Genomic DNA, 23,192 nt, shown 5'->3' with positions numbered 1-23,192 from the left:
TCCATTCATCCCTCATTCTCACTGGGTTTATAGTTATGTGTAACTGTCACTGTGTCTGTCCCTTTCCCTTCTCTGCACTGCTGGTTCTGACTCCTGATACAACTCCCCAATATCCATTCATCCCTCATTCTCACTGGGTTTATAGTTATGTGTAACTGTCACTGTGTCTGTCCCTTTCCCTTCTCTGCACTGCTGGTTCTGACTCCTGATACAACTCCCCAATACCCATTCATTCCTCATTCTCACTGGGTTTATAGTTATGTGTAACTGTCACTGTGTCTGTCCCTTTCCCTTCCCTGCACTGCTGGTTCTGACTCCTGATACAACTCCCCAATATCCATTCATTCCTCATTCTCACTGGGTTTATAGTTATGTGTAACTGTCACTGTGTCTGTCCCTTTCCCTTCCCTGCACTGCTGGTTCTGACTCCTGATACAACTCCCCAATATCCATTCATCCCTCATTCTCACTGGGTTTATAGTTATGTGTAACTGTCACTGTGTCTGTCCCTTTCCCTTCTCTGCACTGCTGGTTCTGACTCCTGATACAACTCCCCAATACCCATTCATTCCTCATTCTCACTGGGTTTATAGTTATGTGTAACTGTCACTGTGTCTGTCCCTTTCCCTTCTCTGCACTGCTGGTTCTGACTCCTGATACAACTCCCCAATATCCATTCATCCCTCATTCTCACTGGGTTTATAGTTATGTGTAACTGTCACTGTGTCTGTCCCTTTCCCTTCCCTGCACTGCTGGTTCTGACTCCTGATACAACTCCCCAATATCCATTCATTCCTCATTCTCACTGGGTTTATAGTTATGTGTAACTGTCACTGTGTCTGTCCCTTTCCTGCACTGCTGGTTCCGACTCCTGATACAACTCCCCAATACCCATTCATTCCTCATTCTCACTGGGTTTATAGTTATGTGTAACTGTCACTGTGTCTGTCCCTTTCCCTTCCCTGCACTGCTGGTTCTGACTGCTGATACAACTCCCCAATATCCATTCATTCCTCATTCTCACTGGGTTTATAGTTATGTGTAACTGTCACTGTGTCTGTCCCTTTCCCTTCCCTGCACTGCTTATACTCCCTCATGAAACAATGTAGCAGAAGCCAGCAAATGAACAGACCCAGAGAAGAACGGACTTCTATATCATTTTTAAAATAATGACGTGGCATTTGCCCAATCAATGTGATTAAGAGGCCAAGTCGATGCTCTTAGTACTAAAATGGAGAATCCTGTGTATAGTCCCATAAAATCTGTCGGCTGCACAAAGACATTTTTGTCTGTGGTAAATATTTATAGAGCCCAAAATGCCTCCAAGTAGCGGCCCGGGCAGAGGCAGCAGGCAATGAAGATACTTGTGCTGCAGGGCTCCAACAGCGCCGCACATCTTCTCTTTTGTATAAATCTACTTGCAAAGGCGCCAAATATATTCACTGACTCAAGCACCAGCAAACTGTAGTGCCAGTCAAGGGGAATCCCTATGTGCCATAGTTTTATGGTATCTCTCTGTACAGGCTATGGGCAAACTTAGGGGGCTGTTCCTGCTGAATTGTGCTTAGTACAGGGGAATCCCTATGTGCCATAGTTTTATGGTATCTCTCTGTACAGGCTATGGGCAAACTTAGGGGGCTGTTCCTGCTGAATTGTGCTTAGTACAGGGGAATCCCTATGTGCCATAGTTTTATGGTATCTCTCTGTACAGGCTATGAGCAAACTTAGGGGGCTGTTCCTGCTGAATTGTGCTTAGTACAGGGGAATCCCTATGTGCCATAGTTTTATGGTATCTCTCTGTACAGGCTATGAGCAAACTTAGGGGGCTGTTCCTGCTGAATTGTGCTTAGTACAGGGGAATCCCTATGTGCCATAGTTTTATGGTATCTCTCTGTACAGGCTATGAGCAAACTTAGGGGGCTGTTCCTGCTGAATTGTGCTTAGTACAGGGGAATCCCTATGTGCCATAGTTTTATGGTATCTCTCTGTACAGGCTATGAGCAAACTTAGGGGGCTGTTCCTGCTGAATTGTGCTTAGTACAGGGGAATCCCTATGTGCCATAGTTTTATGGTATCTCTCTGTACAGGCTATGAGCAAACTTAGGGGGCTGTTCCTGCTGAATTGTGCTTAGTACAGGGGAATCCCTATGTGCCATAGTTTTATGGTATCTCTCTGTACAGGCTATGGGCAAACTTAGGGGCTGTTCCTGCTGAATTGTGCTTAGTACAGGGGAATCCCTATGTGCCATAGTTTTATGGTATCTCTCTGTACAGGCTATGGGCAAACTTAGGGGCTGTTCCTGCTGAATTGTGCTTAGTACAGGGGAATCCCTATGTGCCATAGTTTTATGGTATCTCTCTGTACAGGCTATGGGCAAACTTAGGGGGCTGTTCCTGCTGAATTGTGCTTAGTACAGGGGAATCCCTATGTGCCATAGTTTTATGGTATCTCTCTGTACAGGCTATGGGCAAACTTAGGGGGCTGTTCCTGCTGAATTGTGCTTAGTACAGGGGAATCCCTATGTGCCATAGTTTTATGGTATCTCTCTGTACAGGCTATGAGCAAACTCATATCGGGCTAATTTGACCGTCTGGCCCTAGGGCCAAACAACTGAATTAAAATGGCGGGGCATTAGGCCTATGCAGTCCCCGATTCAACAGGAAAATCAAACCTGCCCAATTGAGATCTGGCCAATTTCTGGCCCATACATGGGCAGATAAGCAACCGAATCAGTCTAAAGGACTAATATCAGCAGCTGAAATTGCCCAGTGTGACCATGAAGCCCCCTGTCTGAGAGATTGCAAGCTCATACTAGGGATTAGGGGGTAAAGGGGTGGTTCACCTTTACGTTAACTTTTATTATGTTATAGAATGGCCAATTCTAAGCAAATTTTCAATTGGTCTTCATAATTTATGTTAGTTTCTGAATTATTTGCCTTTTTCTTCTAGCTCTTTGCAGCTTTCAAATGGGGGTCACTGACCCCGGCAGCCAAACCCTATTGCTCTGTGAGGCTCCAGTTTTATTGTTAACATTTTATAACCTATTTTTCTATTCAGTCCCTCTCTCCTATTTATATTCCAGTCTCTCATTTAAACTGCTCCCTGGTTACTAAGGTCATTTGGACCCTAGCAACCAGATAGCTGCTGAAACTCCAAGCTGGAGAGCTGCTGAACTATTGTTACTTTTTCTAACTTTCTTTTCTACTCAGCCCCTCTCCTATTCATAAACCAGTCTCTCATGCAAACCACTCCCTGGTTGCCAAGGTAACTTGGACCCTAGCAACCAAACAGCTGCTGAAACTCCAAACTGCAGAGCTCCTGAACTGAAAATGAAATAACTAAAAAACTACAAATAATAAAAAACGAAGACCAATTGCAAATTGCCTCAGAATATCACTCTCTACATCATACCAAATGTTAACGCAAAGGTGACCAACCCCTTGCCAGTGGATCTGCCCCATATTGGGCCACTATGGTGCAGGGGGAGCATTAGCTCCTGATCCCCAATACCCACAGGTCCAAAGCTGAATGCTCTGTGACCAATATACCAATATACCTATACATACATATATATATATATATATATATATATATATATATATATATATATATACCTATATCTACAAACTAGACCCCCAGCATTCACATACAGCGGGATTGTGGGAGCTATAGGGCCCCCCCCTAGTGCCGGTGCCGCGGCACAGCCGGTACTTACAGGGATATGACCTCTGCCCATACTCACATAAGAGGCTTTGCTATGATACTCACTGCGTCATCAGTTTTGCTATCCGCTGGCAGTCGATCTTGTCATAAAACCAGATGCTGTAAATGGCCACTGAAACGGAGAAAGAGCAAATACAGGAGAAGATAAATGGGCTGCGAGTTGTGACACAATGTGTGTTTTAGCCCCCCCTCCCCAAGCAAATGATATTTAGCAGCAACACGGTGTTAACGAGCTCCTCGTCCCAAGCGCAGCAATAAGTCGCTATTTAATGTTTATTTGCCCTTTGTTCAGCAACAGCACTGATAGGGGCAACGCAGAGTAAACAGAAAAAGGAGCTGGGAAACAGACGCCAGCTGTTAGGGGATGTGGGGGCTACTGCCAAACTGCCCCAGCCTCAATTTCCCATATGCAATATATAGAGTGTAAGCTCTATGGGGCAGGGACCTCCATCCTCTTGTGCCTTCCACTCTTAACTTATTGCAACTATATCTTTTATTTATTTGTATTTATTGTTATACTGTGTATTTATCTATTATTATCTTATTAACCCCCTGTTTGTATTAATGTATTCTACAGCGCTGGGTACATAAGTAGCGCTTTATAAATAAAGATATACATACATATACAACAGTTTGCCTTTAAAGGGCAACTTAAGACCTAGAAAAAATATTTTCTGATGGATCATTCCCCACAATCATCATTGCCCTCCATTCCCCCCCCCCCTTTATATTCATGGTTACCCCCAGCGTCCCCACTCCTCTTTGCCCACTTACAGCTCTAGGGCGCAGGGTCCTGCCACCCATGGTTGCTGCCAATACACTTGGGGGGGTATTTATTACATTGGAGACAAACATCACCAAAGCAACCAATCAGATCTTTGCTTTTGTTTTCTAACTTGTAGGTGACCATTGAAATCTAATTGCTGATTGGTTGCTATAGGCAACATCACCAGTGATGAAAGTTACTTGAATCACTTGAACACCAAATGGTTATGTTGCCTTTATTTACAATAACCAGCCCAATTTGGCCCAACATACAGGTAAACAATCTCAGGCTACATCCGCACTGTGGCAAAAAATCCAAACAAGGGGATCTGGCAGGGTATGGCCAACAGAAAACAACTGGACACCTTTCTGTTAGCTTTTAGTAGGATGTAGAGAGTGATATTCTGAGACAATTTGCAATTGGTCTTCATTTTTTTATTATTTGTAGTTTTTTAATTATTTCACTTTTTGTTCAGCAGCTCTGCAGTTTGGAGTTTCAGCAGCTATCTGGTTGCTAGGGTCCTAATTACCTTAGCAACTAGGGAGTGGTTTGAATGTGAGACTGATATATGAATAGTGGAGGGGCTGAATAGAAAGATAAGGAATAAAAAGTAACAATAACAATAAAACTGGAGCCTCACAGAGCAATAGGGTTTGGCTGCCGGGGTCAGTGACCCCCATTTGAAAGCTGGAAAGAGTCAGAAGAAGGGAAATAATTAAAAAACTATAATAAAAGACTAATTGAAAAGTTGCTTAGAATTGGCCATTCTATAACATACTAAAAGTTACCTTATAGGTGAACCCTTCCCTTTAAAGGTTCCATAGGGAAATAATTGGTATAATTATAATTGTGCGGTGCCAGTATCGCTTTAAGACGGGGGTAAGGCGGTATTTATCACTTGGATACCGGGATTAAAGTGAAGGGATTTCCAGACACCAGATAAAGAGATAAGTAGAGGGAATGCTTCTATGGACAGGATGTCTAGGCGGAAAGATATTCTATTTTTATCTCTTATATTCTGCTAAATCATCTGCCGACCGCTCCAATGGGGCCCCAATGACTTGGTTACCAGAAAGTAAATATAGGCAAGCCGTGTCCTACCAGGTCTAAATAGGAAGGAGTCAAGGAGCTTATTGTGTGCCCAGAACATTCCTTCTCTGTATATTTGTATTTATACATATGGGTAGGAGGTGCCATAGTGTTTCCCTTAGACAGTACAGTATGGGGGTACAGCTTATTGTGTGCCCAGAACATTCCTTCTCTGTATATTTGTATTTATACATATGGGTAGGGGGTGCCACAGTGTTTCCCTTAGACAGTACAGTATGGGGGTACAGCTTATTGTGTGCCCAGAACATTCCTTCTCTGTATATTTGTATTTATACATATGGGTAGGGAGGTGCCATAGTGTTTCCCTTAGACAGTACAGTATGGGGGTACAGCTTATTGTGTGCCCAGAACATTCCTTCTCTGTATATTTGTATTTATACATATGGGTAGGAGGTGCCATAGTGTTTCCCTTAGACAGTACAGTATGGGGTTGCAGCTTATTGTGTGCCCAGAACATTCCCTCTCTGTATATTTGTATTTATACATATGGGTAGGAGGTGCCATAGTGTTTCCCTTAGACAGTACAGTATGGGGGTACAGCTTATTGTGTGCCCAGAACATTCCTTCTCTGTATATTTGTATTTATACATATGGGTAGGGGGTGCCATAGTGTTTCCCTTAGACAGTACAGTATGGGGGTACAGCTTATTGTGTGCCCAGAACATTCCCTCTCTGTATATTTGTATTTATACATATGGGTAGGAGGTGCCATAGTGTTTCCCTTAGACAGTACAGTATGGGGGTACAGCTTATTGTGTGCCCAGAACATTCCTTCTCTGTATATTTGTATTTATACACATGGGTAGGGGCTGTCATGTTGGTGATCCCTCCCATTCTGACCAGATAAAGCTCACTCCAGGCAGTAAATGTAAAAATAAAAGGTCAGTAATTAGCCCCTGTGTTTGGCCAGACTAGAGCTACCTACCTACCCTCTCACTGTATCCCGGGGGTGGTTGTTGCTGCTCCTTCCTGTATAACACAGAACACGTTGGTGCTATAGAAATAAATGACAATGATATTTTTGCCATTTTTGGAAAGACACAGTTGCTCCCCCCAAAGAAAGCGAGCGTGCCAAGGCCCAACACCCCCCAAACACAGACAAACAGAACCTGTCTGAGGAGAAATGAAGATAAAGAGCTGAGAGCGACAGCTTAATGGGCAGCCAGGAATCAGTGCCAGGGGCTGCCCAGCCGAGCTCCGCAGTGAAAAGCCCAAGTCAGCGTTTGTCTGGCAGAATGAGAGCTCGCCCAAACCCCGTGAAAGGCACTCAATGTCACAGTCACGCGGCCAGCGACCGGCATCATCTAGGCTGGGGGCTCAGTGTAACCAGCAACCGGGCACTTACGGTACTTGTGCCCCCACCGGGTGTGCCAATTCCCTCTATAAACATAAAGAGAATAAAGGTTTCCTGCCCCCTTCCTTATGGGTAGAGAAGGGCAGGTAAGTTAATAAAGGGCATGAAAGAAAGGCTGGCCCAGTTGGGATTGGTTACACTGGGGAAGGGGCAGTTAAGGGGGGGGGTCACTATATATATATATAAATATATAAGGGGGGGGATAATGAAATAGAGAAAGTACAGGGAAGAGCGACTAAGCTGATAAAGGGAATGGGCTCAGTTATGGGGAAAGGCTGGCCCAGTTGGGATTGGTTACACTGGGGGGGGCAGTTAAGGGGGGGTCACTATATATAAATATATAAGGGGGGGCAGTAATGAAATAGAGAAAGTACAGGGAAGAGTGACTAAGCTGATAAAGGGAATGGGCTCAGTTATGGGGAAAGGCTGGCCCAGTTGGGATTGGTTACACTGGGGAAGGGGCAGTTAAGGGGGGGTCACTATATATAAATATATAAGGGGGGGCAGTAATGAAATAGAGAAAGTACAGGGAAGAGCGACTAAGCTGATAAAGGGAATGGGCTCAGTTATGGGGAAAGGCTGGCCCAGTTGGGATTGGTTACACTGGGGAAGGGCAGTTAAGGGGGGGGTCACTATATATAAATATATAAGGGGGGGGGCAGTAATGAAATAGAGAAAGTACAGGGAAGAGCGACTAAGCTGATAAAGGGAATGGGCTCAGTTATGGGGAAAGGCTGGCCCAGTTGGGATTGGTTACACTGGGGAAGGGGCAGTTAAGGGGGGGGGGTCACTATATATAAATATATAAGGGGGGGGGCAGTAATGAAATAGAGAAAGTACAGGGAAGAGCGACTAAGCTGATAAAGGGAATGGGCTCAGTTATGGGGAAAGGCTGGCCCAGTTGGGGTTGGTTACACTGGGGAAGGGGCAGTTAAGAGTTGCCAGGCCCCACACTGGGGTATCAGCACTCAGGGAGCCTGGGGAAGGCACTCAGATAAACAGAAAGCCAGTGTTTGCAGCCACCCAGCCAGAGATAATAAGGGACACTCAGATAAGGTGCATTAGTTAATGGCTGGGCTGCCCGCTGGTTTCCGTGTGTGGTCTCGGGGGCAGCGCAGGAAGACGTGCCAGTCTCTATAAAGCACAGATCTAGGGAAGATGTTTATAGAAATCCTGCAGAACTTGGGTAGATGAGGACGTTCCTACGTGGTGCCGTTGCCATAGAGCCCTGCTGCTGATTGTCGGCATGCCCACGGCAGCACCAACACAGATTGGGGAGATATCGGGAGTGGATCTGCCAGCCTCGCGTAATGAGTAGGAATCCCGGAGATGCCCAGAAGCCTCTGCTCTCAGCATAAGGAAGTGCTGTGTAGGGGTATTGGCACCACTAGGAATATGCCCCATTGCCCTGCGGCACAACCGACTCCCCACCAACGTGCCCCGGGGTCGGATATAAAGCAGTTGGATTTGCCAGGGATCTAAAGGGAAGAACAAACACCGTATCCCAGCAGCCTCTCTGGGGGGGGGGGGCACCATGAACTTCCCCAGCCTCGCTGCCGACATACTCTTAATAAAGAAGCCCCCGTGCCAGGATATGGATGGGATATACAGAGGGAAGATGGTCAATGAAACGCATCTGGAAACCTATCTGCTCCGAGCTTTCCAAGGTATGTGCGGGTCCCAGTGGCCCCTAAGGGCCCATTATTGTAGCAAAGCTATTAATATATGTAACGTGATAAGTTATAGTTCACACACTGAATAGGAAGTGCAATGGAATGTTCTGGGCACACAATAAGCTGTACCCCCATACTGTACTGTCTAAGGGAAACACTATGGCACCTCCTACCCATATGTATAAATACAAATATACAGAGAAGGAATGTTCTGGGCACACAATAAGCTGTACCCCCATACTGTACTGTCTAAGGGAAACACTATGGCACCCCTACCCATATGTATAAATACAAATATACAGAGAAGGAATGTTCTGGGCACACAATAAGCTGTACCCCCATACTGTAATGTCTAAGGGAAACACTATGGCACCCCCTACCCATATGTATAAATACAAATATACAGAGAGGGAATGTTCTGGGCACACAATAAGCTGTACCCCCACACTGTACTGTCTAAGGGAAACACTATGGCACCCCCTACCCATATGTATAAATACAAATATACAGAGAGGGAATGTTCTGGGCACACAATAAGCTGTACCCCCACACTGTACTGTCTAAGGGAAACACTATGGCACCCCCTACCCATATGTATAAATACAAATATACAGAGAAGGAATGTTCTGGGCACACAATAAGCTGTACCCCCATACTGTACTGTCTATGGGAAACACTATGGCACCCCCTACCCATATGTATAAATACAAATATACAGAGAAGGAATGTTCTGGGCACACAATAAGCTGTACCCCCATAGTGTTCTGTCTAAGGGAAACACTATGGCACCCCCTACCCATATGTATATACAACATTTTAATTTAGCTTTGAAAAGTCCAACATAGCAGCATAATATAGTTTTGGCGCTACAGTGCAGTTTAAATTTCTTGGTTATGGCCTTCAACCTAGATTAAAGTGGAGGCCATTGAAGTACTGTAGGCGGAGTTTAAGGTAGTTGGCAATTCAGTATTGGGTGGGCAAAGTGTATAGGGGCAGGTTATTGTTTTGATTGGTTTACTGATCAGCACTGGGGCCTTGAGTTCGATTCCTGCTCGGTCACACTCTGCAAAGAGTTTATATGTTCTCTCTGTGTCTGAATGGGTTTCCTTCCACACCCAAACACATACACAGGCTGGTTAATTGGCTTCTGATTGAATTGATCGTAGTGTGTAAATGCAATAGGGGCCTCAGACTGTCAGCTCCTCTGAGCATGGACTGAATGATGAATTATCTCTAAAAAGCACTGGGGGAAATTAATAATGAATAATTTGCAATCCAAACAAGCAACTGGAGGGAAGGACCTGTGCTAAAGGGTTAAACCCACCTCGTCAGCAGCAGTGCAGCATTTCCATAGTAACCAAGGGCTTTGATTGCAATAGAGCAGAGATGTTACATCCCCAGAAGTGTAGGAAATAGGGAGCAGTTGGGGGCTCAGCGCTGGGCACTGCACCCTGGCACACATGTGCGCGGAGACGTCTGTCCCAACAACAGAAGCTTCTTTGTCAAACACGTGACAAAAAGAACTCCCTCTAGGGATATGCTGGCCACCATTAAAGTGGCCACACACGTGGCGATTTTCGTTCTTTCGTGCAGCCATCGGTCGCACAAAAGATCGTTCCAATTCACCACTAACGTTCAAGGGCTGAAACATCAGATATGGAGGTAGAAACAATAGGATTCCCACCTCCTTCTGCCGATTCAGCTCTGAAGGCAGATTTTGCTCAGGTGCCTTCTATGGCGCCCGATCGGCGAGTCGACCGATATCCACAGTCTTCTGCGATATCGGTCGCCTCGCCAACTTGCCATACACACACCGAATATCGTATGAAATGGGGTTTCCTACAATATTATCGGTGCGTGTATGGCCAGCTTTAGTGCATTTAAAAATTACAATTTGGGAACAATGTGCCATTTTTCTACCCAGAACGCAGCATGCTTTGCCATAATTAAGCGTTCAAGGTGCTGGTAGCTCCCGGGTCCCCGGCATCAAGTTGTGGCCGATTTATCCAAGGGGCTGGCGGGGAGCGTATGGAGTGGGTTTGGATGCAAGAACCTTTAATTAATGGTGCCTATTCGCACATGAAGGGTGCTGATTTTAGTGTGCCCACAACTGCTGCTGTGCGTGGCCCTCACCTGCCCATGTAGGGGCAGAAACGAGGGGCCTGGCCGACCGATATCTGGCCTGAAATTAGCCAGATCTCGATCGGCCAGGTTAGAAGATTCAGTCGGATCAGGGACCGCATCGGCTCATTGATGCGGTCCCCGAACCGACTGCCCCTTGCCGCCAGTATAATTCAATCGTTACGCCCCAGGGCCAAACGATTGAATTTTTTTTTTTTCCCCCGATATTGCCCACCCGTAGGTTGCCAAGCGAGCGGATCTCAGCGTGTATGGGGACCTTTAGCCTACAGTTTGTAACGCTACTCACCGCTCAAAATAGCTGCAGCCCTTTGTATACTCTAGAACCATAAATTAAAGGAACAGTAACACCAATAAATGAAAGTTTTTTAAAGTGATTAAAATATAATGTACTGTTGCCCTGCACTGGTAACAGTTGTGTGTTTGCTACAGTAACACTACTATAGTTTATATAAATAAGCTGCTGTGTAGCCATGGGGGCAGCCATTCAAGTTGGAAAAAAGGAGAAAAGGCACAGGTTACATAGCAGATAACAGATGACCTCTCTAGAATACAATAGTGATTATCTGTTATCTCCTATGTGCCTGTGCCTTTTCTCCTTTGAATGGCTGCCCCCGTGGCTAAACAGCAGCTTTGTTTATAGAAATTTCTGAGGCAAACACACCAGTTTTTGGTGTTACTGTTCCTTTAAGGTGGCCACAAACGCACGAGACGCCCAATATCGCAAAGCCTGCGGATATCAGCCGAGTTATGACAATTTAAGGTGCCCATACACAGGTAGATTTCAGATGCCCATACGGATCATTCAGACTGATTCAGCTGCCCGAGTATGGGCACCCACAACCGATATCTGGCCTCAAATTGGTTTTGATAATAATAAGGTGTGTTTCCGTCGGATCAGGAACTACATCAGCTCCTTGAATTAAAGTGGCCATACACCTAGCAATTCTGATCATTCCTGCGACCATCAGTCTCGGGAAAGATATGGAGGTAGAAACAATAGGAATTATACCTCCTCCACCTACCGATTCAGCCCTGAAAGCAGATTTTCTTCTCAGATATCTGAAAGGCTGCGGATATCGCTTGTCTCATCGATCGCCAGGTTAAAAGATTTTGATCGGGCGCCTCTTTTAACCTGGCGATCGACGAGACAGGCGATATCCGCAGCCTTTGAGATATCGGTCGTCTCGTTGATCCGCCATACACGCACCGAATATCGTACGATGCTTAAGCCTGGTATCGCACACTTTTAGGTGGACATATGGGGAGAAGATCCCCTCGTTTATTGACCTCACCAAACGGGTAAATCTTACAAGGTATGGTCTTTACCCTTTGTGTTGGGTGCAAAATTATTGAGAATTCTGGTGCCTATTTTCTCTATTTGATACAAAGTATCTGCTACTGCTAAGCCTTTATCCAAGAAAATGCACAAAAAAAGTGCAAATTCACCGGCTCCCCCAGTAAGGAGCCTTAAATAACACAAGGGGGAGAGAATAAACCTTCCGGCCAGCCCAATTATTTTCCTTTCCTGGGAAGCCATTTGCCTGAATTTAGCAGAAAAAGGGGAGCCAAGGGCTCGTGGCCCCGCACCCAGATCGACCCAATTTCCATAGCAAATGAGAGGAACTCACAGCTGGAATTGCGGTACAGCAGGAAGGGCTCATGCAGCTGGAATTCCAGATCTTTGTTCACGGGTTCCACGAGGTTGTGCATGTTTAGCCGATTCATGATGGTGAATCCATGGTGCGGGGAGGCAGATCTATGCAGGGACAGAGAAAGGAGTTTAAGGGGGAAATAAAGTCGATTGGCTCAAGCATTACAGGGCAGGGGAACTGATACCCCCTGAGTGTGCAATGGTGCAACTTACCTTGTGTACACAAATAAGGTCCCCTCCACATCTGTCTTCTCCTACAGGGAAAGGGAGAGAAAACAGCTCATAAGGGCACTGTGACCAAACCCCACCCCTGTCAGGTCTGGGATTAAAAATAGGCCCCGGCATTCCCAGTACCCAGAGGCACAAACAGCCCCCCCAGCCCAATAAATAGTGACTGTCTGTGGCACCTTACAGCCCCCCTGGCATTCCCAGTACCCAGAGGCACAAACAGCCCCCCCAGCCCAATAAATAGTGACTGTCTGTGGCACCTTACAGCCCCCCTGGCATTCCCAGTACCCAGAGGTACAAACAGCCCCCCCAGCCCAATAAATAGTGACTGTCTGTGGCACCTTACAGCCCCCCCTGGCATTCCCAGTACCCAGAGGCACAAAAAGCCCCCCAGCCCAATAAATAGTGACTGTCTGTGGCACCTTACAGCCCCCCTGGCATTCCCAGTACCCAGGAGGCACAAACAGCCCCCCCAGACCAATAAATAGTGACTGGCTGTGGCACATTACAGCTGCTAAAGGGCTCTATACCCCTCTTTAACCTGAGCACTAGGACTATAGCTTGGGCCTGAAGATGAGACCACTAAGACTAATGTACTAATGTACTAATGTACACTAGATTTAGTCTTTAAAAATGGGTTCCAGCGACAAGTTGCTCGTTTTGTCTCTACGTAGAGAAGATTATAAGCTGCCAGTACCTAAACAACCAATTTAAAGCAGTATCGTCCATCGCTTCAAATCACTGAGAGCCTTGTGCGCACGATCTTACAAACAAAGCATCGTCATTCAAACCTACTGGAATCACTGAAAGTAAAACTCCCTGAGCGGGAAGTCTCTGCGATTTCCCCATTGCACTGAATGTCCACAGATAAGCCCTCTGTATAATGAGCTGCTCCTTATCCTATAGGCTGGAGCTTGGGAAAGGGAGGGGTTTGTTTATTCAGAGCCCCTTATCTCTGAACAAATTACAGTGCTTTTAGACAGAGAGTGAGGTCAATGAATGACAAAACCATCTTCCATTAGAGCTTCACTATGCCAAAAAGGTTAAAAATTTGATTTTTAACTACAGAATCCATTTAACAGAATTCCTTTTTTGTGTGCCCTTTGTATTGCCCCCCCCCCATCTCAAATAGTGTCCCCCAATAACAGAAAATATCTCATTCATTCCTCATTCTCACTGGGTTTATAGTTATGTGTAACTGTCACTGTGTCTGTCCCTTTCCCTTCCCTGCACTGCTGGTTCTGACTCCTGATACAACTCCCCAATATCCATTCATTCCTCATTCTCACTGGGTTTATAGTTATGTGTAACTGTCACTGTGTCTGTCCCTTTCCCTTCCCTGCACTGCTGGTTCTGACTCCTGATACAACTCCCCAATATCCATTCATTCCTCATTCTCACTGGGTTTATAGTTATGTGTAACTGTCACTGTGTCTGTCCCTTTCCCTGCACTGCTGGTTCTGACTCCTGATACAACTCCCCAATATCCATTCATTCCTCATTCTCACTGGGTTTATAGTTATGTGTAACTGTCACTGTGTCTGTCCCTTTCCCTTCCCTGCACTGCTGGTTCTGACTCCTGATACAACTCCCCAATATCCATTCATTCCTCATTCTCACTGGGTTTATAGTTATGTGTAACTGTCACTGTGTCTGTCCCTTTCCCTTCCCTGCCCTGCTGGTTCTGACTCCTGATACAACTCCCCAATATCCATTCATTCCTCATTCTCACTGGGTTTATAGTTATGTGTAACTGTCACTGTGTCTGTCCCTTTCCCTTCCCTGCACTGCTGGTTCTGACTCCTGATACAACTCCCCAATATCCATTCATTCCTCATTCTCACTGGGTTTATAGTTATGTGTAACTGTCACTGTGTCTGTCCCTTTCCCTTCCCTGCACTGCTGGTTCTGACTCCTGATACAACTCCCCAATATCCATTCATTCCTCATTCTCACTGGGTTTATAGTTATGTGTAACTGTCACTGTGTCTGTCCCTTTCCCTTCCCTGCACTGCTGGTTCTGACTCCTGATACAACTCCCCAATATCCATTCATTCCTCATTCTCACTGGGTTTATAGTTATGTGTAACTGTCACTGTGTCTGTCCCTTTCCCTTCCCTGCACTGCTGGTTCTGACTCCTGATACAACTCCCCAATATCCATTCATTCCTCATTCTCACTGGGTTTATAGTTATGTGTAACTGTCACTGTGTCTGTCCCTTTCCCTTCCCTGCACTGCTGGTTCTGACTGCTGATACAACTCCCCAATATCCATTCATTCCTCATTCTCACTGGGTTTATAGTTATGTGTAACTGTCACTGTGTCTGTCCCTTTCCCTTCCCTGCACTGCTGGTTCTGACTCCTGATACAACTCCCCAATACCCATTCATTCCTCATTCTCACTGGGTTTATAGTTATGTGTAACTGTCACTGTGTCTGTCCCTTTCCCTTCCCTGCACTGCTGGTTCTGACTCCTGATACAACTCCCCAATACCCATTCATTCCTCATTCTCACTGGGTTTATAGTTATGTGTAACTGTCACTGTGTCTGTCCCTTTCCCTTCCCTGCCCTGCTGGTTCTGACTCCTGATACAACTCCCCAATATCCATTCATTCCTCATTCTCACTGGGTTTATAGTTATGTGTAACTGTCACTGTGTCTGTCCCTTTCCCTTCCCTGCACTGCTGGTTCTGACTCCTGATACAACTCCCCAATATCCATTCATTCCTCATTCTCACTGGGTTATAGTTATGTGTAACTGTCACTGTGTCTGTCCCTTTCCCTTCCCTGCACTGCTGGTTCTGACTCCTGATACAACTCCCCAATATCCATTCATTCCTCATTCTCACTGGGTTTATAGTTATGTGTAACTGTCACTGTGTCTGTCCCTTTCCCTTCCCTGCACTGCTGGTTCTGACTCCTGATACAACTCCCCAATATCCATTCATTCCTCATTCTCACTGGGTTTATAGTTATGTGTAACTGTCACTGTGTCTGTCCCTTTCCCTTCCCTGCACTGCTGGTTCTGACTCCTGATACAACTCCCCAATATCCATTCATTCCTCATTCTCACTGGGTTTATAGTTATGTGTAACTGTCACTGTGTCTGTCCCTTTCCCTTCCCTGCACTGCTGGTTCTGACTGCTGATACAACTCCCCAATATCCATTCATTCCTCATTCTCACTGGGTTTATAGTTATGTGTAACTGTCACTGTGTCTGTCCCTTTCCCTTCCCTGCACTGCTGGTTCTGACTCCTGATACAACTCCCCAATACCCATTCATTCCTCATTCTCACTGGGTTTATAGTTATGTGTAACTGTCACTGTGTCTGTCCCTTTCCCTTCCCTGCACTGCTGGTTCTGACTCCTGATACAACTCCCCAATACCCATTCATCCCTCATTCTCACTGGGTTTATAGTTATGTGTAACTGTCACTGTGTCTGTCCCTTTCCCTTCCCTGCACTGCTGGTTCTGACTCCTGATACAACTCCCCAATATCCATTCATTCCTCATTCTCACTGGGTTTATAGTTATGTGTAACTGTCACTGTGTCTGTCCCTTTCCCTTCCCTGCACTGCTGGTTCTGACTCCTGATACAACTCCCCAATACCCATTCATCCCTCATTCTCACTGGGTTTATAGTTATGTGTAACTGTCACTGTGTCTGTCCCTTTCCCTTCCCTGCACTGCTGGTTCTGACTCCTGATACAACTCCCCAATATCCATTCATCCCTCATTCTCACTGGGTTTATAGTTATGTGTAACTGTCACTGTGTCTGTCCCTTTCCCTTCCCTGCACTGCTGGTTCTGACTCCTGATACAACTCCCCAATATCCATTCATCCCTCATTCTCACTGGGTTTATAGTTATGTGTAACTGTCACTGTGTCTGTCCCTTTCCCTTCCCTGCACTGCTGGTTCTGACTCCTGATACAACTCCCCAATACCCATTCATCCCTCATTCTCACTGGGTTTATAGTTATGTGTAACTGTCACTGTGTCTGTCCCTTTCCCTTCCCTGCACTGCTGGTTCTGACTCCTGATACAACTCCCCAATATCCATTCATTCCTCATTCTCACTGGGTTTATAGTTATGTGTAACTGTCACTGTGTCTGTCCCTTTCCCTGCACTGCTGGTTCTGACTCCTGATACAACTCCCCAATACCCATTCATCCCTCATTCTCACTGGGTTTATAGTTATGTGTAACTGTCACTGTGTCTGTCCCTTTCCCTTCCCTGCACTGCTGGTTCTGACTCCTGATACAACTCCCCAATATCCATTCATCCCTCATTCTCACTGGGTTTATAGTTATGTGTAACTGTCACTGTGTCTGTCCCTTTCCCTTCCCTGCACTGCTGGTTCTGACTCCTGATACAACTCCCCAATATCCATTCATCCCTCATTCTCACTGGGTTTATAGTTATGTGTAACGGTCACTGTGTCTGTCCCTTTCCCTTCCCTGCACTGCTGGTTCTGACTCCTGATACAACTCCCCAATACCCATTCATCCCTCATTCTCACTGGGTTTATAGTTATGTGTAACTGTCACTGTGTCTGTCCCTTTCCCTTCCCTGCACTGCTGGTTCTGACTCCTGATACAACTCCCCAATATCCATTCATCCCTCATTCTCACTGGGTTTATAGTTATGTGTAACTGTCACTGTGTCTGTCCCTTTCCCTTCCCTGCACTGCTGGTTCTGACTCCTGATACAACTCCCCAATATCCATTCATTCCTCATTCTCACTGGGTTTATAGTTATGTGTAACTGTCACTGTGTCTGTCCCTTTCCCTGCACTGCTGGTTCTGACTCCTGATACAACTCCCCAATATCCATTCATTCCTCATTCTCACTGGGTTTATAGTTATGTGTAACTGTCACTGTGTCTGTCCCTTTCCCTTCCCTGCACTGCTGGTTCTGACTCCTGATACAACTCCCCAATATCCATTCATCCCTCATTCTCACTGGGTTTATAGTTATGTGTAACTGTCACTGTGTCTGTCCCTTTCCCTTCTCTGCACTGCTGGTTCTGACTCCTGATACAACTCCCCAATATCCATTCATTCCTCATTCTCACTGGGTTTATAGTTATGTGTAACTGTCACTGTGTCTGTCCCTTTCCCTTCCCTGCACTGCTGGTTCTGACTCCTGATACAACTCCCCAATATCCATTCATCCCTCATTCTCACTGGGTTTATAGTTATGTGTAACTGTCACTGTGTCTGTCCCTTTCCCTTCCCTGCACTGCTGGTTCTGACTCCTGATACAACTCCCCAATATCCATTCATTCCTCATTCTCACTGGGTTTATAGTTATGTGTAACTGTCACTGTGTCTGTCCCTTTCCCTTCCCTGCACTGCTGGTTCTGACTCCTGATACAACTCCCCAATATCCATTCATCCCTCATTCTCACTGGGTTTATAGTTATGTGTAACTGTCACTGTGTCTGTCCCTTTCCCTTCTCTGCACTGCTGGTTCTGACTCCTGATACAACTCCCCAATATCCATCCATTCATTCCTCATTCTCACTGGGTTTATAGTTATGTGTAACTGTCACTGTGTCTGTCCCTTTCCCTTCCCTGCACTGCTGGTTCTGACTCCTGATACAACTCCCCAATACCCATTCATTCCTCATTCTCACTGGGTTTATAGTTATGTGTAACTGTCACTGTGTCTGTCCCTTTCCCTTCCCTGCACTGCTGGTTCTGACTCCTGATACAACTCCCCAATATCCATTCATCCCTCATTCTCACTGGGTTTATAGTTATGTGTAACTGTCACTGTGTCTGTCCCTTTCCCTTCTCTGCACTGCTGGTTCTGACTCCTGATACAACTCCCCAATATCCATCCATTCATTCCTCATTCTCACTGGGTTTATAGTTATGTGTAACTGTCACTGTGTCTGTCCCTTTCCCTTCCCTGCACTGCTGGTTCTGACTCCTGATACAACTCCCCAATACCCATTCATTCCTCATTCTCACTGGGTTTATAGTTATGTGTAACTGTCACTGTGTCTGTCCCTTTCCCTTCCCTGCACTGCTGGTTCTGACTCCTGATACAACTCCCCAATATCCATTCATCCCTCATTCTCACTGGGTTTATAGTTATGTGTAACTGTCACTGTGTCTGTCCCTTTCCCTTCCCTGCACTGCTGGTTCTGACTCCTGATACAACTCCCCAATACCCATTCATCCCTCATTCTCACTGGGTTTATAGTTATGTGTAACTGTCACTGTGTCTGTCCCTTTCCCTTCCCTGCACTGCTGGTTCTGACTCCTGATACAACTCCCCAATATCCATTCATCCCTCATTCTCACTGGGTTTATAGTTATGTGTAACTGTCACTGTGTCTGTCCCTTTCCCTTCCCTGCACTGCTGGTTCTGACTCCTGATACAACTCCCCAATATCCATTCATTCCTAATTCTCACTGGGTTTATAGTTATGTGTAACTGTCACTGTGTCTGTCCCTTTCCCTTCTCTGCACTGCTGGTTCTGACTCCTGATACAACTCCCCAATATCCATCCATTCATTCCTCATTCTCACTGGGTTTATAGTTATGTGTAACTGTCACTGTGTCTGTCCCTTTCCCTTCCCTGCACTGCTGGTTCTGACTCCTGATACAACTCCCCAATACCCATTCATTCCTCATTCTCACTGGGTTTATAGTTATGTGTAACTGTCACTGTGTCTGTCCCTTTCCCTTCCCTGCACTGCTGGTTCTGACTCCTGATACAACTCCCCAATATCCATTCATTCCTCATTCTCACTGGGTTTATAGTTATGTGTAACTGTCACTGTGTCTGTCCCTTTCCCTTCCCTGCACTGCTGGTTCTGACTCCTGATACAACTCCCCAATACCCATTCATCCCTCATTCTCACTGGGTTTATAGTTATGTGTAACTGTCACTGTGTCTGTCCCTTTCCCTTCCCTGCACTGCTGGTTCTGACTCCTGATACAACTCCCCAATATCCATTCATCCCTCATTCTCACTGGGTTTATAGTTATGTGTAACTGTCACTGTGTCTGTCCCTTTCCCTTCCCTGCACTGCTGGTTCTGACTCCTGATACAACTCCCCAATATCCATTCATCCCTCATTCTCACTGGGTTTATAGTTATGTGTAACTGTCACTGTGTCTGTCCCTTTCCCTTCCCTGCACTGCTGGTTCTGACTCCTGATACAACTCCCCAATACCCATTCATTCCTCATTCTCACTGGGTTTATAGTTATGTGTAACTGTCACTGTGTCTGTCCCTTTCCCTTCTCTGCACTGCTGGTTCTGACTCCTGATACAACTCCCCAATATCCATTCATTCCTCATTCTCACTGGGTTTATAGTTATGTGTAACTGTCACTGTGTCTGTCCCTTTCCCTGCACTGCTGGTTCTGACTCCTGATACAACTCCCCAATACCCATTCATCCCTCATTCTCACTGGGTTTATAGTTATGTGTAACTGTCACTGTGTCTGTCCCTTTCCCTTCCCTGCACTGCTGGTTCTGACTCCTGATACAACTCCCCAATATCCATTCATCCCTCATTCTCACTGGGTTTATAGTTATGTGTAACTGTCACTGTGTCTGTCCCTTTCCCTTCCCTGCACTGCTGGTTCTGACTCCTGATACAACTCCCCAATATCCATTCATCCCTCATTCTCACTGGGTTTATAGTTATGTGTAACGGTCACTGTGTCTGTCCCTTTCCCTTCCCTGCACTGCTGGTTCTGACTCCTGATACAACTCCCCAATACCCATTCATCCCTCATTCTCACTGGGTTTATAGTTATGTGTAACTGTCACTGTGTCTGTCCCTTTCCCTTCCCTGCACTGCTGGTTCTGACTCCTGATACAACTCCCCAATATCCATTCATCCCTCATTCTCACTGGGTTTATAGTTATGTGTAACTGTCACTGTGTCTGTCCCTTTCCCTTCCCTGCACTGCTGGTTCTGACTCCTGATACAACTCCCCAATATCCATTCATTCCTCATTCTCACTGGGTTTATAGTTATGTGTAACTGTCACTGTGTCTGTCCCTTTCCCTGCACTGCTGGTTCTGACTCCTGATACAACTCCCCAATATCCATTCATTCCTCATTCTCACTGGGTTTATAGTTATGTGTAACTGTCACTGTGTCTGTCCCTTTCCCTTCTCTGCACTGCTGGTTCTGACTCCTGATACAACTCCCCAATATCCATTCATTCCTCATTCTCACTGGGTTTATAGTTATGTGTAACTGTCACTGTGTCTGTCCCTTTCCCTTCCCTGCACTGCTGGTTCTGACTCCTGATACAACTCCCCAATATCCATTCATCCCTCATTCTCACTGGGTTTATAGTTATGTGTAACTGTCACTGTGTCTGTCCCTTTCCCTTCCCTGCACTGCTGGTTCTGACTCCTGATACAACTCCCCAATATCCATTCATTCCTCATTCTCACTGGGTTTATAGTTATGTGTAACTGTCACTGTGTCTGTCCCTTTCCCTTCCCTGCACTGCTGGTTCTGACTCCTGATACAACTCCCCAATATCCATTCATCCCTCATTCTCACTGGGTTTATAGTTATGTGTAACTGTCACTGTGTCTGTCCCTTTCCCTTCTCTGCACTGCTGGTTCTGACTCCTGATACAACTCCCCAATATCCATCCATTCATTCCTCATTCTCACTGGGTTTATAGTTATGTGTAACTGTCACTGTGTCTGTCCCTTTCCCTTCCCTGCACTGCTGGTTCTGACTCCTGATACAACTCCCCAATACCCATTCATTCCTCATTCTCACTGGGTTTATAGTTATGTGTAACTGTCACTGTGTCTGTCCCTTTCCCTTCCCTGCACTGCTGGTTCTGACTCCTGATACAACTCCCCAATATCCATTCATCCCTCATTCTCACTGGGTTTATAGTTATGTGTAACTGTCACTGTGTCTGTCCCTTTCCCTTCCCTGCACTGCTGGTTCTGACTCCTGATACAACTCCCCAATACCCATTCATCCCTCATTCTCACTGGGTTTATAGTTATGTGTAACTGTCACTGTGTCTGTCCCTTTCCCTTCCCTGCACTGCTGGTTCTGACTCCTGATACAACTCCCCAATATCCATTCATCCCTCATTCTCACTGGGTTTATAGTTATGTGTAACTGTCACTGTGTCTGTCCCTTTCCCTTCCCTGCACTGCTGGTTCTGACTCCTGATACAACTCCCCAATATCCATTCATTCCTAATTCTCACTGGGTTTATAGTTATGTGTAACTGTCACTGTGTCTGTCCCTTTCCCTTCTCTGCACTGCTGGTTCTGACTCCTGATACAACTCCCCAATATCCATCCATTCATTCCTCATTCTCACTGGGTTTATAGTTATGTGTAACTGTCACTGTGTCTGTCCCTTTCCCTTCCCTGCACTGCTGGTTCTGACTCCTGATACAACTCCCCAATACCCATTCATTCCTCATTCTCACTGGGTTTATAGTTATGTGTAACTGTCACTGTGTCTGTCCCTTTCCCTTCCCTGCACTGCTGGTTCTGACTCCTGATACAACTCCCCAATATCCATTCATTCCTCATTCTCACTGGGTTTATAGTTATGTGTAACTGTCACTGTGTCTGTCCCTTTCCCTTCCCTGCACTGCTGGTTCTGACTCCTGATACAACTCCCCAATACCCATTCATCCCTCATTCTCACTGGGTTTATAGTTATGTGTAACTGTCACTGTGTCTGTCCCTTTCCCTTCCCTGCACTGCTGGTTCTGACTCCTGATACAACTCCCCAATATCCATTCATCCCTCATTCTCACTGGGTTTATAGTTATGTGTAACTGTCACTGTGTCTGTCCCTTTCCCTTCCCTGCACTGCTGGTTCTGACTCCTGATACAACTCCCCAATATCCATTCATTCCTCATTCTCACTGGGTTTATAGTTATGTGTAGCTGTCACTGTGTAACACTATAGCTTGTTACACTTACAGTTCACACACACCTACCCCGTCACTTTGCCCCTCCCTCCATAACAGACCCTTCCATCCCAAACCTAACTCTCCCCTCACACAGCTGGTTTCCCCCACTTCCCCCCCCCCCCCGCTCCCATGGTCCCGCCCGGTGCCACTCACCCACTCATTGGCTTTGGGGCTGAAGCGATAGAGAGCGACGTGCCCGGTCACATCCACTATGTTACTGATATAGGGGTCAGACTGCCGCAGCGCCGCTAGACTCATCTCTTGCCCAGCCTTCTCCCGAACCGCCATCTTTCCTAGCGGAACAGCAGCGGGCTGGAGTGGGGCTCACACCTTAAATGTCCGCCAGCTCCGCAGCCCCGGCACAATGGTTCCTACCAGCAACGTTCCGCCCGCTCCGAGCTTCCCTATTGGTGCAACCAGAAATGTGGTCTGAGCAAGAAACAGAAGGTTTAGGGGAACTTTATTTTTACCATGGGTTTTGTTGACATATAACTTGTACACCAGCCTAGGGGAAACATAACTTTGAGTCTTGTCTAAAGTTGAGTAATAACTTTAGTGTCAAGGGACCCTGCCATGATGTTTATGGGGCT

General features: G+C 46.1%; 1 protein-coding gene across 1 annotated transcript in view; it reads right to left on the bottom strand.

Moving 5' to 3' along the window:
* Nucleotides 1-22,948, bottom strand: part of dcp1a (decapping mRNA 1A) — a 33,957-nt gene extending 11,009 nt beyond the window's left edge. Inside the window, exons 1-4 of the mRNA XM_031901265.1 lie at nt 22,756-22,948; nt 12,634-12,674; nt 12,398-12,525; nt 3,770-3,836 (exon numbers count right to left, since the gene is read on the bottom strand). Of these exons, the coding sequence (XP_031757125.1) occupies nt 3,770-3,836; nt 12,398-12,525; nt 12,634-12,674; nt 22,756-22,890 (371 nt within the window). The 5' untranslated portion in view covers nt 22,891-22,948. The remainder of the gene's footprint in view (nt 1-3,769; nt 3,837-12,397; nt 12,526-12,633; nt 12,675-22,755) is intronic.
* Between the last annotated feature and the right edge of the window lie 244 nt (nt 22,949-23,192).

This window comes from Xenopus tropicalis, chromosome 4, assembly GCF_000004195.4.
Source record: "Xenopus tropicalis strain Nigerian chromosome 4, UCB_Xtro_10.0, whole genome shotgun sequence".
Taxonomy (NCBI): Eukaryota; Metazoa; Chordata; class Amphibia; order Anura; family Pipidae; genus Xenopus; species Xenopus tropicalis.
The sequence above is the reverse complement of the archived record's forward strand: the minus strand, read 5'-3'. Positions and strand labels throughout refer to the sequence as shown.